The sequence below is a fragment of the Sciurus vulgaris genome (genome assembly GCF_902686455.1).
Source record: "Sciurus vulgaris genome assembly, chromosome: 5".
Lineage (NCBI taxonomy): Eukaryota > Metazoa > Chordata > Mammalia > Rodentia > Sciuridae > Sciurus > Sciurus vulgaris.
Window position 1 is genome coordinate 29,988,679 of NC_136465.1, and position 14,139 is coordinate 30,002,817.

General features: G+C 30.7%; 1 protein-coding gene across 6 annotated transcripts in view; it reads left to right on the forward strand.

Annotated features, from left to right (window-relative positions):
- The window catches only part of WDR17 (WD repeat domain 17), a 95,644-nt gene that overhangs the window by 57,432 nt on the left and 24,073 nt on the right, over positions 1-14,139 (forward strand). For all 6 annotated transcript variants that reach the window (XR_013763960.1, XR_013763961.1, XM_079141032.1 and 3 more), the window contains 8 exons: positions 1,898-1,989; positions 4,391-4,473; positions 6,161-6,247; positions 8,563-8,727; positions 11,209-11,411; positions 12,500-12,649; positions 12,740-12,870; positions 13,166-13,291. Coding sequence is in view for 4 of the 6 variants with exons in the window: in XM_079141032.1 (XP_078997158.1) it covers positions 1,898-1,989; positions 4,391-4,473; positions 6,161-6,247; positions 8,563-8,727; positions 11,209-11,411; positions 12,500-12,649; positions 12,740-12,870; positions 13,166-13,291 (1,037 nt within the window). In the remaining 2 variants the exon portion in view is untranslated. The remainder of the gene's footprint in view (positions 1-1,897; positions 1,990-4,390; positions 4,474-6,160; positions 6,248-8,562; positions 8,728-11,208; positions 11,412-12,499; positions 12,650-12,739; positions 12,871-13,165; positions 13,292-14,139) is intronic.

Consider the following 14,139-nt stretch of genomic DNA (forward strand, 5'->3'; position numbering starts at 1 on the left):
GAGACACATTCCCAGCCCTTTTTTTATTTTGAGACAGGGTCTCACTAAGTTGCTTAGGGTCTTTCTAAGTTGCTGAGACTGGTCAAACTTGCCATTCTCTTGTCTCAGCCTCCTGAGTGGCTGGGGTTACTGGCACTCACCACCATGTCTAGCCATACCTTCCTATTTATAAAGGAAATATGTCCTACATAACCTCTGACACTTCCAAAGACATTATTTTTCCATAGCAAATAGTTTTTCAGCTCTAGTTGGATTTTTCACTTTATGCAGTATGTATCATGCTGACTTATTTGTCATAATAATAATATATTAACTTAATTACCATATATAACCAGTATATAGCTTACCCTTATTTTTTAGTTTTTTTCTTTATACATGAGGATTCTAAAACCCTGAATTTCTATGCCTCCAAGGTGTTTAGATGTCTTCAAGGAATTTGAAAATCTCTTGGGATTTTATGAATAATTTGTGTGTGTGTGTGTGTGTACCTATATCTATCTGTCAAAGAATGTAATAGTAATCAGATTTCCAGAGAGATTCATGACACAGAAAAGGTTAAGGAGAACTGCTTTCTGTATCTCTCATCTACAATGAGACGTCTAGGAAATATATTTTACTTATAACTCTCAATGATGATAGATGTTTGTTCCTTTAAATAGAATGTACCTAAGCCTGTGTTCTTAATCATCACATCTGTGTGGCAGGTTTCCCTGGCCAGCAGTATAGGAATTGGACCTGCCAATAAAGTGATGCTATCAGCTGAACATATAAAAAGTATATGTCTCAAACTTAAAAATTAAATAAAAATTTTGAATATAAGAATCATTGTTTCAAGTTATTACACAGGCCTGGTCTTACTAAAAGCAGACTTTCACTCTCTACGTTGATAATTTGCATCAAAAAAGTAAAAGTGTTAGCAAATGGAAATTCTGTCATCTTTTACTGTGTAATTACTTATGAATCATGATTTTTAAGTAAATGGATGAAAAAAGATCAATGAATGTTGACAGGAATGGAAATAGAATAGGATATTGATTATTACATAATTTCTTCCAAATTCTAGACTGGATACCCCAGGAAAAGAAAAAACTGCAAAAAAAAAAAAGTCTGGAAGTGATTTGAGAACCCAAAGGGGACAAAAATAAAGAACTACATTGCCAATCTCAACAGAATAAAAATACTATAAACATAATGACTTTTAATGTTTATAGTCATTTATTGCAGAGTATTCCTGCATATTCATACTTCCAGACAGTAAATGACAGCTGTTCCTTTCTTCTAGTAAAAAAAAAAACCTCTTCTTTTATTGTCTTGCAAAATAGTACTTAGGTTCTTGACCATCTGCTAACTGAACAGTAGTTTTATTTTCACAAATATTTTTATTTTTTAAAAACAGAAAGTATTGCTTATGCTTTTGATAGAGAAGTAATTTTATGTGTTTTGCTTACAAAGTATTCTCCTAATCACTAAAATATTACTAGATAGGGAAGAATGAATAGTCACTAAATATATGATAATATTGAGGAACTATTGATAATATTTGTGGTTTAATTATGTTAATTTGTTCTTGATAATAAAACCATCCATGTCTTTTAAACATGTTTATTTATTGACCAAGTAATATGATATCAGAGGTGTTCCAAAGATGTGTAGTAGAGGATAGATAAAACAGGATTGACCATATTTTGATAATTATTGAAGTTATATAGTAGATATATTCATTGTATTATTCTTTCCAAATTTGTTGCATATATACAATTATGAGAATTTCCATTACAAAAAATAAAGAACTGCACTGCAAATCTCAAGTCTTACATTTTAAAAAATTACATATTTGAGAGAACTTACATTTGTGGCACATATTTAATATATAATGTCTAACATATTGTTTCCTAAGGTGGCTTAAATTGTATTGCTGGAGCAACTTCCCAAAATGGTGCTTTTATCTGGGATGTTCAAAAGGGCAAAATGATACAGCGATTTAATGAGGTAAGATATATCTACCACTACTGAATAGCATGGTATCTTATATTTTGTAAATGTTTTCTCTCTTAATCAACAGATAATAACCTGGGGGTGAATGATTCTCTCAATTAGAGGAAAATCCAAGGAGGTATTCACATGCTAAAATTAACTCTGCCAATTGTAGCTGAGTCAAAGATATAAAAATTCACCTGAAGTCTCATTATAGACTCAAAAGAATTTTAAGGCATCCTCCACTAAAGCTAGGCAAATACTAAGTAATGAGAGGAAAACTAGACTCGGAAGTCCCAAATCATAGTCCTGATTCGGCTTTATTGTCTTAAACCTGTTTCTTTAACTATAAAATGATAAAGTTTTATTCCATAATTTCTTCAATTTCCTCAGTCCTCAAATTCTATTATTGTATGACATGCCCTAAAACTGCCCCTCTTCCTGTATGTAATGCCACAGATTGTGTTTATCCTTAGGCTTAAATTATCCTTCTGTATTTTACTGAGTTCCATTAACTCTTGAAAAATTTATAATGATCTAATTGTAATGTTATATATGATTGAGACAATAGGAATATGATCTAGGATTGTCTCAATATCTTGAAATTTCATTTATTTAAGCAATTTCTGTTGAAGCTTATTAAATATATAATGCCTTTGGAAATTATTTATTTATTTGAGACTTTAAAATCATTTATACAAAAGACTCAAAAACCAGTTAAGAATGCCATCTCATAGCCTAGATCTCCCAGAGGATTGTAGTAATGAAGCAAATGCAGTTACTAGAAACTTTTCTAACCACCAGTAAGAAATTTTACACTTAAACAGAGAAACTTTCACAAAGATGACAAGAATTATGTCCTTCCCTTTCTCTAAATATAATAAAACAATATTCTTTTAGTTTAGCAATGCCCCAACCTGGCCTCAGCTCTCACATCACCAGAACAACCTAGCCCGTAGCAAAGAATGAGATATAAAAAGAAATGAGCAGGAAGAAAGATTTTAAAATGGTATCCTGGCTGAGCATATTTGTTGATTTCTTCTAATTGCATATTGGCATCTTTGACCTAAAATATCTACCCCTTAGCACTTAAGAAGTTCCAACCTGATTCTAGCAACTCAGCTTCATAGAATCAAGCACATTTCTTAGGTTCATTCAATATTTTCCCAGCATTCAATCACAGTTAAGACCAATATCAAAATTACCTCAATCCTGTGGTATAAATATGAGGAAATTTAAAACCAGTTTTAATTAACTAAGCTGTATAGGTCCCCACAAAAGAAATGCAAGGAATTAGCCGTAAACATACTTTTTATGGGAAGGTCCCTCCACCCCTCAAACCGAATAAATATATAGACTGTATTTTTGTATCTACTTGTATAAATCTACCTTCCTTGATCTCCAAAGAAGTAAAAACAAACTGGACATTACCTGAAGAAGTTGAATCTGTATATTTTTAAAGCAAGTTTAAGATGAGGAATAAAAAGCCATTTTAGCTGGGTGCAGAGTTGCTTGCCTATAATTCTGCAGCTTGGGAGGCTGAGTTCAAAACCAGCCTCAGAAACTTAGCAAGGCCCTAAGCAACTCAGTGAGACCCTGTCTCTAAATTTAAAAAAAAGAAAAAGGGGCTTGGGATGTGGCTCCATGGTTATGTGCCCCTGGGTTTATTCCCCTGTACAAAAAAGCAAAATAAAACACCACTTCTAGCTTTCCCCTTAATGGCTGTCACAATTTAAATATTACATACATATAAAATAGAAATGTTTTAAAGTAATATTTAGAAATGGGTTTACTGCAGCCTTTATTCATTCATCACACAGTTAATGGATGACATTCCTATGTATATTTGTGTTTTACAAATTCTCCTCACACCCTCTAACTACACCCCTTGATTATTTCCCAGTCCCAGAATGCAAAGGAACATGTAAATATAGACTTATTTATTATAGGCGTAACCTTAAGTCTCATTTTGTGATTTTTGTAATTAAAATAAACCTTTGTGACTTAGAAGGATGACCTAGTAGTAACAATTACTTGCACTGTTTCTTATACTGTAATTCTAATAGCCTGATTTTTAAAGCAGATAGATATCTATCTTTATCTCCAGGCTGGCATTCACAGGAAAGGCATTAAGCACAGCCTAGTTCTATGGATAGCTGAAGAAGCAGATTTTGACTCTTAGGCTGTATTCAGCAAAAAGAAATAGAGCCACACAATGTGTGCCTTAAAACAATGGATGTGACACTTTTATACTTTCTTAAAGTATGTATTCAGGTTTCTACTATTGATAAGAATGTCTTTTAGTATCACCTACAATAAGTTCCTAATAGAAAAGCAATACCTAGAAGAAGTAAATAAATAAGAGAAAAAAGGGGTGAATTATTTCTTATTGATAGGAATTTTGCATTTTTTGAAGCATGGAAAAAATGGAATATTCTGCATTGCCTGGAGTCACAAAGATTCCAAAAGAATAGCAACCTGCAGTGGTGATGGTTTCTGGTAAGTACTGTGTATGGTATTATGAAATTATCCTGTTTATAAAAGACTCAGTTGATCATTCCAGTTGTGTATCAATGAGATCTTATTTGTACAGCTATACCAACTATCATAAATATTATTTACATGTCAGTATAGGCACCTGCTATATTGCTGTGATATATCATTAACAAATAACAATCAAAAGGTGTTTAAAAAGTACAAAATGAACCAGTCATTTGCCCTGTAAATGAAGACATTACATGAATTATAGCTAAAAGACTGTGAATTGTCTCAAGGAAACTTGAAGGACTAATCACATTTTGGGAGAAGTAGTTCAGGAGACATCAAGTGTTCTAGAAACTTTTTCACAGTTTTGTGGATTTTATTATTTATTAAATTTTAAAACATCTTTGTCAGGAGGAACCTGATGATGCAAGTGAAAATTGCCTTCTTTATTTTATTGTTTTTTAAGGAGCTAACCTCACTGACCGTGTTTTTCAGAAAATTTGTTTTCTTAATTCTATTAAATACCAGGAAAAAGTGAATTTATTATGTGATAAAAAAAAACAACATAAGAATTGCCTTGGTTTTAAACCTTTTTGAAAATCATATTATGCTACCCATTGGCTATTAGTGTAGTAATCTTTGACAGGTTATAGACATTTATGGTTGCTAAGAATATGGAAATTTGTCTTGTTGGATTTTTCTACACTAAATCCAATTTTTCTATCCTCAGTCTTGAATTTTAATAGAAAAGACAAAACATGCAGAAACCAAAGATTCTTTATCAAGAAGTTAAAATTTTTAGAAATAGCATTAGTTGATTTTTTTAAAGGAACTATTTGCAAATTGGTAGATACCAAACTGCAAAAGATATACATAAGTGATGGTTAAGTTTATTAAGTACTGTCCTGTTAAGTTCATCATGTATTTTCAAGGCATTATTTATTTGATAAATGCTATATTCAGTGACTAAACATTTGTAAGAAATCGTATTCATCTGACTCACCAGGAACGCCCAAAATTTTGGTGCATCTAATGACATTTAAGAGTGTCTTTTCCCTTTGAAACTTGTAATACTTTAATTTATACAAAGCTTTATTTTTTTCCTAGTGGAATTGATATCCCTTGCATTGTGGCAATAATAGAATAGGGTACTAGAGCTTTTATACATATAATTAAATGATGTAGACTCCTTTACAGATGATGGAAATTGGGGGTGTTCTCTAAATATCTCATTATGTAACTGAGAATATATCATGAAAATATTGTAACTTACAGGTCTTGGTGTAATGGTATATATAACCATCTTTATAAATGAATAAATACTATAAATTTCAAACCACTTAATTATGAAACTAAAAGTCTAATGCCTATGTTAGTTGTATCATTATACTTTAAAACGCATTAAATTATATTTTTCCTCAACTAAATAAAATTCTGTAAGAAAGTAGTTCCCAAAGCAAAATTTATTACCCTTAATTCAATTTAAATTAATTACCATAATTAATATTATATGATGCAAATGTACTCATAATTGGCAATACTATTTACAGAGTACTTTTAAATGTTCCTTTTGATTTGCAAAAAAAGTCTAAAAGTCTCTATCCTACAATTCCATCTTGGAAACTTGCAATTTTGACTTTGTTCCCTTGAACAATGTATTTAGAATGTCCATTTCCTATTAACATATTATAATGAATTTCAGTATTATTCGAACAATTGATGGTAAAGTACTACACAAATACAAACATCCAGCTGCAGTATTTGGTTGTGATTGGAGCCAAAACAACAAGTAAGTGTTTTTTTCCTGAAATAAGTAATAATTTTATATCACAGATTTTAAATAACCATGAAATTTAGTTTTATTTCCATAGATAATAGATAGATATAAATATTTCCCTGCTTAGCAAATGAAAAAGAGCTTTGTAATTGCTAATTTATTTTAGCTGTTTTTATTTCATGAAGTTTTTACATGGAAATTCTGATTTACTGCTCTCAAGACAACTTTCTGATACTTTGGAAAAAAGCATAGTTCTAACTAAGGAAAATGGAAATAAGTCCACTCTCTGTGTGGCTTCTACCATAGAAATGTGGTCCTTTCTCTAATTTCTTTTAGGTATCTATGTAATGGTATTGTTCCATCACGGCTTCCTATTGGTCCTCACCTCAGGCCTCTAAATTGAATAATTTCCCAAGATGCAGAACTTAAGTGGATGGTTTTGAAAAGGCACCATTGCTTGAGAGCTGAGTATATATCATGTTAAAATGACCTAAGACTTAAAATTAAATCAAGTAAAATTTTACTAAAACCAGACCTTTAATACACTTCAAGAATTTTGTGTTTCAGATCACTCTTTGATACAATGTGAATTATATTTAAAAATCCAAACGTTTAGACATTTGTGAAAACAACATGAATTATCTTACTTTTTTTCATGTTACATGTGGGAAGTATATAGATAAATAATAGCTGGGTGCAGTGGCACATACCTGTAATCCTAGCTGTTTGAAAGGCTGAAGCAGGAGGATTACAAGTACAAAGCCAGCCTCAGCAATTTAGCAAGACCCTATGCAACTCAGTGAGACTTTGTTTCAAAATAAAAAGGGCTGGGGATGTGACTCAGGGGTTAAGCGCCCCTGGGTTCAATCCCTAGGTAAAAAATAACTAAAACCTTATTATGATTGTGTTCTGAATCAAATCTCAATATTATACAAAATAATTGCACTATGTATTTGTTTCAGTAAATATAGAGAAATTTGTTAGCCCTTTGTTAGGCTATACACAAAATAAGCTGGTGACCAGCCCATTCCCCACTGTTTCCTATCTTAAGGACTGATATTTGCTAACAACAAAAACAGCTAAAGCCAGAATGCTTAACTTTTTCATTTATACCTTATAACCTCTCAATTTCCAGAAGACATCAATGCCTGTCATAGTCTTTCCAAACACACCCCTGCCACTAAACGAATAATATTTGTATTTTTCTTTACTTTTGGATTCCTTCAGAAGTCTTCTAAATCAATTCCAGAGTTTATATTTTTTATTACCCCTTTCTCTCTCCCCACCCACCTTCTCTGTGTTGCTGATATAGCAAACGTTTAAAATACAGATCTAAGCATTCCATTCTACTATTTAAGTCCTTCAATAGTTTCCCAATGGTTACAGGGTAAAATGCAAACACTTAGGTCCTGTAAGGATGTTCTGTAAACTGGTTTCTGTGTCATTAATCTCATCCAAACCTTGCTCCTCCAGCTTCCTGCATCTGCTTTCAGGTCTTTATACTCTCCAGGTGATTTTCACCTCCAGGCTTTCACTCAAGCTTTGCCCTTTAGCTCAGATTCTACTTCCCACCACACACCCCACCTGGGCTGGACAAAGAAAACTGCCACCTGTCCTTCAGCTTTGAGCTCCAAAACTATTTTTTTTTTTTTTTTTTTTGTGGTGCTGGGGACTGAACTCAGGACGTTGTACTTGCAAGGCAAGCACTCTACCAACTGAGCTATCTCCTCAGCCCACCAAAACTATTTTTACAAAAAATTCTCCCCCTACCTTGATACTGCAACTTTGAAATACTTATTATAATAAAATTGAATTTTGAATTGCATAATTGGTAGCATATTCACTGTCTCACCCTCTAAAATGTAACCCCCATGAGATAACTATGTTGTCTGTGTTTAGCAGATTATTATTAACAAAACACTGTATTGCAAAGCCTCATTGTCCTTTGAAGAGATAAATGTTCAATAAATATTTGTTAAGTATGAATAGAATTACATTATATCTGAATAATGCAACAGTTCATTAGAATTCTTCTCTCTTTTAAGCATTTGGGCAGTTGAAATAAAATTTAGATTTTAATGCAATATAATTAGTTGGTTAAGAAACACTGAGAAAGGAATTTTTTCCATACTGGGACAGTTGCTGCAAATGAGAAGTTAGCATAATTATATATAATGCTTTTATATATGTAAGTTGTTAATCTAACTTCATTAAAGAAGCAAACAATGATTTCTTTAGAAATTAGAAATGATGTACATTTTAAAAATTGTTAGTAGTGAATAATATCAAAGTTATCATATTTTAATACTGCATGGATGACATTTCAGAGACATGATTGCCACTGGCTGTGAAGACAAAAATGTCCGTGTCTATTATGTAGCCACCAGCTCAGATCAACCATTGAAAGTCTTTAGTGGACATACAGCAAAAGTGTTTCATGTTAAATGGTCTCCCCTGAGAGAAGGAATTCTTTGCAGTGGATCTGATGATGGGTATGTATATTTGGATTCTAATTTTGTAGACCTTAAAATCATAAACATATTTTCCCAGAGATGCATGTATTTATATGATCACATTATATGTGAATATATTTTAAATTTGTGCTTAAAAAGTGGGCAGCTAACAACTGAAACTAAATTCAGCAAAAACTAAGTTGAATTCTGCCATGCTTATATTATCATTATAGTCATGACTTTTATTTTCTTATATATTTTGCTTTCTATGAATGCTTATTTCTAGCTTACTAGCAAGAAAATTAACAGAAACAAATTTTAAAATGATGCATAGAGAAAGGGAAGATCTGACAAAAAACTATAAAATATGAAGAAGAGTTTTTAATAATGTTCTTATGTTGATTATGAAAACCAGCTGTACTGTTTCATCAAGAATGATATAAAAGTTGATCATAAATTTTAGCATGAAAAGAACATTTTAGAAATGAGATTTAACATTTTTCTGTATTTGTGGCAGTTTCTAACATTTTGTCCATATTTTATAGTCAAAAAAGAGACATTTATACAGTACAGTATGTTTAATCTTTATTTGAAGATAGAATAAATTTAGGTAAGGAAAATCTTACTCTTGACCAGTACTTGTTAGAGTGCATAGTAACCATGGATTTAAAATTGAATAATTAAGCATTTTCATCTTGAATTTTTGGCATAAATCCAAATTTAATAGAAGAAGCAATTATGAGGTTTTTGTGGTTTATTACTTAAAAAATTATTTCAAATATGGTTTTCATGTGAAAGTGAATGTTATTTTATTTGAGATTATTCCAGTCTCTCAACATGGACTTAAATGTCTAAATTCTGTTCAATACAGAAAAAGGTATAATCTTTAGTCATTATCTAAGGAATAGTTTCAGGAAGACAACAGTAAGCATTTTACTTATTTAAGGTAATGAAAATTGAAAGGCTTTACTAAGATTATTCCTTTAGTAGTCACTGTTAATATATATAATTGTTATTCCTCACTAAATTTATGTAGCACTTTTAAATAAAGGCAAAAAATATAAGGAAACCATTAATTACTAATGTACTCAGCATAGCTCACAAATACTATACCTCAACCTGGGAATCCTAGACAATTCTTATGTATAGGGTTAGTGTTTGTCCAGAAAACATATATATGACTTCAAAACCTAACTAACACTGTCATGAAAGGAAGGACCCCCCCATTCTAGTGACTCCCTACAATAGCATTTGATTATTTTGATGTAAATAAGTTTAGCATATTCTTATCTATGAAAGCATAATAGCAAACTGGAAATATTTAAATGTTTACACATATAAGAAACTAGCACCAAAAATTTTTCATTATATTTGAATATACATTCATCCCTGAGTATTCATAGGAGATTGTTCCAGGATACCACGTGCACACCAAACTCTGAATGTTGAAGTCCCTTATAACTTATATTCCAACTATACTTTAAGTCATGTCTGGATTGCTTATAATATTCAATTCACTATAAATACTATGTGAATAGTTGTTGAACTGTATTGTTTAGGGAATAATGACAATAAAAAGTCTGTTCCAAACAAATGCAGTTTTAAAAATATTTTCTCCCCATATTTGATTGAATCTGTGGATGCAGAACTCTTGTATATGGAAGGCTGATTTTATTATCTTGTGCTAGGAAAATGGGAGAATGAAGGGAACCTTTTTATACAAAGCAGAAAGAGATATGTCTTAAAGAAATAAAAGCACATATTGTATCTCCCTAACAGAGCAATATAACCTTTGACATACCAATATTTTGATATTGTCAGGTTGGTATAAGTTTGTCACTAAGAACTTACAGTGACTTGTCTAAGTAAAATTAGCCTTTGGAAGTCTTAAATTGATTTTGAGTTTAAATTTTGATTTCAGTAACATTTGTACTTTGTACAATCAGTAGATCCAAGTAATATGAACCTACTTATATTTAAATTTTTACTTGTCTGAGATTTAATCCACATTGATCAAGTATGTTATTTTACTGACCAAAGCTGTGAAGGAATATTTTACTATACATGTTTATAAAATGTTTATAAAAGTATGTTTTTGCTTACCTAAAAGCATAAGTTTAGAATAATTTTTCAAATAATATCTATCATCATACATGTATTTTCATGGTATATAAATAATTTTCATGTTATATTTCTGTTATCAGTCATAGCTTCTCTTCAATTATATCTGTTCTGGATATTTCAATTTTGAGAGAGCAACTTTTTCATGTATAAATTTTAAAGCAATATATTTATTATCAATAATAAATGACCAGTAAAAGAAAGGAAAAAATGTTGGAATAGGATAACTCTAGCATAGTTAAATATTCATTTCCTTCTATTATAACAAAGAGAATTGATATATCTTAAGGCATAAAATGCATTTCAAATGTGCTAATAAATAATCATTATGATTAATTAAGAAAATTAATCTTTTGATAAGTTATAATATGAATTACATACATAATATTCTATTTTCAGTTCTGTTCGAATTTGGGATTATACTCAAGATGCTTGCATAAATATTCTTAGTGGACACACTGCACCTGTGAGGGGATTAATGTGGAATACTGAGATTCCATATCTGCTAATATCTGGCAGCTGGGACTATACTATAAAAGTGTGGGACACACGGGAAGGAACTTGTTTGGATACTATATATGATCATGGTGCAGATGTATATGGTAAAGTGTTTTTCATGTATTTGTTGTTTTGATATACTTATAATTGTTGTTTTGATAGGCTTATAATTTCTGAACTGTATAATCTTTTAAAGAATTTTTACAGCATTTCATTTTGAAAAAATTCTCATTAGAAAATCTATGTGTTTATTATTGAAATATCAGACTATTTGAAAGATAATCACAAAAGTCATCATAAATGATCAGACAATGACTATTGTTAGCACTGTTTTTCTCTCTCTGAAGGTATATGTTTCTGTGCACACACACGCACATGCACACACAATGCACACATATACCCATGCACATATAAACATGTCTCGGTCAAATTTTCTCTCTTCCCTTCCCATCATTTCAGAGTTAAGTTGCAGAAAAGGAAATTAATAATAACATAGATAAAACTTAGTCATTCCTCTATTTTTGGATACTAAGGGAAATTTTTAAAAATTGTAAATACCAAGTTTTTTAGTACAACTGAGCTAGGTATAGAAAATCAGAATACTTATTTTTTTGTGAATCACTTTACCCGTAGTTGTATTTGTTTATTTTGATTCACAAAACTCCATGGGAGTTAAGTAGGTAAATAAGAATTCAGAAGAAATTCCTTAGAGAAAGAATCCCAAATCCAGTTACTCAGATCTACATGCTTTAACTCAATGGCCTTTTAGTTGAGGCAGTATAGGATTGTGTGTAAGAGAGAATCCTATTTTTGATATTCTCAACTGAAATGTCTCCAATTCTGTTTTTCATCTATCCTTCCATTAATTCAGAGATATTATATGCCCTACTGGTATTACTGTATACTTGCTGCTTATCCAAATGAAATATAATTTCAACATTTTCACATAGAACTACTTGCTTTCTTATAATTATTCAGTTTTATATTTTTGTTACAGAATATGCTAAATAATTTATTGATTCTTCTACTATTGTCAGCCATAATACTAATTTAAAACAAGTAAAAAGGTTGACTCTGATAATCTTTTAGTTTTTCACACTGCTTCATAACTCCTATTCTATTTAAGAATCACATATAAATAAGATTTTTTCAATGTTTACTTTAGTTAAAATAGGTTTATTTTTTCCATCAGGTTTAACATGCCATCCAAGTCGCCCCTTCACTATGGCTTCTTGCTCCCGTGATTCTACAGTGAGACTCTGGTCATTAACACCTTTAATCGCACCTCTACAAATAAATATTCTGGTGGACAGATCTTGGGAAGAAATTATTGGGAATACTGGTATTGAACATATTCATGCACTCAATTTTATTTTTAAATGATATATTTATTTTTAGATAATATTATATAGGAGACCTTTTCTTTTTTCAGATTATGCCATAGAACAAGGCACTCCTCCTCTGTTGTGTGGTAAAGTGTCAAGAGATATTAAACAGGAAATAGAAAAACTAACTGGTAATCCTCGAGTGAAAAAATTAAGATGGTTTTCAGAATGTTTATCAGTAAGTATTACAGGAATTAAATATGACCCTTTAGACAAAATAATTCACTACAACTATTGCCAGTAAGTTGTCACGTATTTCAATTCACCATCCCAATTCAGAGTCCCTTTTAATAAAATCTCTACACTATAAGAAAGCAAATATAAAATCAGAAACAATAAATGAGATAGTATATACTTATTTTGTTAATTTTTCAATATAGATGATCTGCATTATAATATTTTTGAAGATGCAAACTGCCAAGAGAATTTTTGTTCACCTTTTTATCTTTGGTTATTCTATATCAACATTTTAGCCTCCAGGTGGCAGTGACAATTTATGGAACTTGGTTGCTGTGATAAAAGGACAAGATGATAGTTTACTTCCTCAGAGCTACTGCAAAGGAATAATGCATTTGAAGCATCTGATTAAATTTAGAACAGTAAGTAAAATATGCAAGTATAATATACTCAAGCAGTTTTTCTTTTTCACTATTGATATAGGAAAATTACATTAATATGTCATTAATGTGATTAATTACATTATGTATTATGATTAACCTAACTAAATACATTAATGTGTAATTAATTGCATTATTGTTATATGATTACTCTAATCATATAAATTATATCCATATTTATATGATTAGATTGGTAAACTAAAATAAATGAACACTGAGGAGATAAAACTTCTGTAAAACCAATCATGAAAGTATGGATTATTTGAGAACAGACCAAGGCACCCATAGTTTTCATAGGTTGAATCTCATGACATTCTTTAAAGGTCACTTGAAACTCCTTGAAATGCCTTATCTTTCTGCAATTACAAGATTATTGTAACATACGGAGTACTATGATTTTTAGTCTCAGAGAATCTAAGAGACTGTATGTTGGGATATGTTTTATTAAAACTGATCATATTATAACTTTTAATGAATTTTAGTACAGAATTATTAGTTACCTCATGACTAGAGTAATATCTAAAAAAATAACTAAGGCAATATCTAATATCAACAACAAAATCCATACAGGGGCAGGAAAGAAGAGATATTTTATATTATTTTTAAGGAAATACCAGCAATTAGCTATTACAGTATGGAGAGAATCATGTCCAGAATGGACTTGATGGTCAGAAGGAAAAATTTTTTTTCATAAAGAGGAAGCACTTTCTTCAATCACAAACTAAACACCTAATGACTGAAGCTAAAAAATTTATTGACAATACAGGGGCCAAAGAGAGCCAGTAATTTTTATTTTTATTCAAGATCAGTTTTATTTTTATTTGAGATCT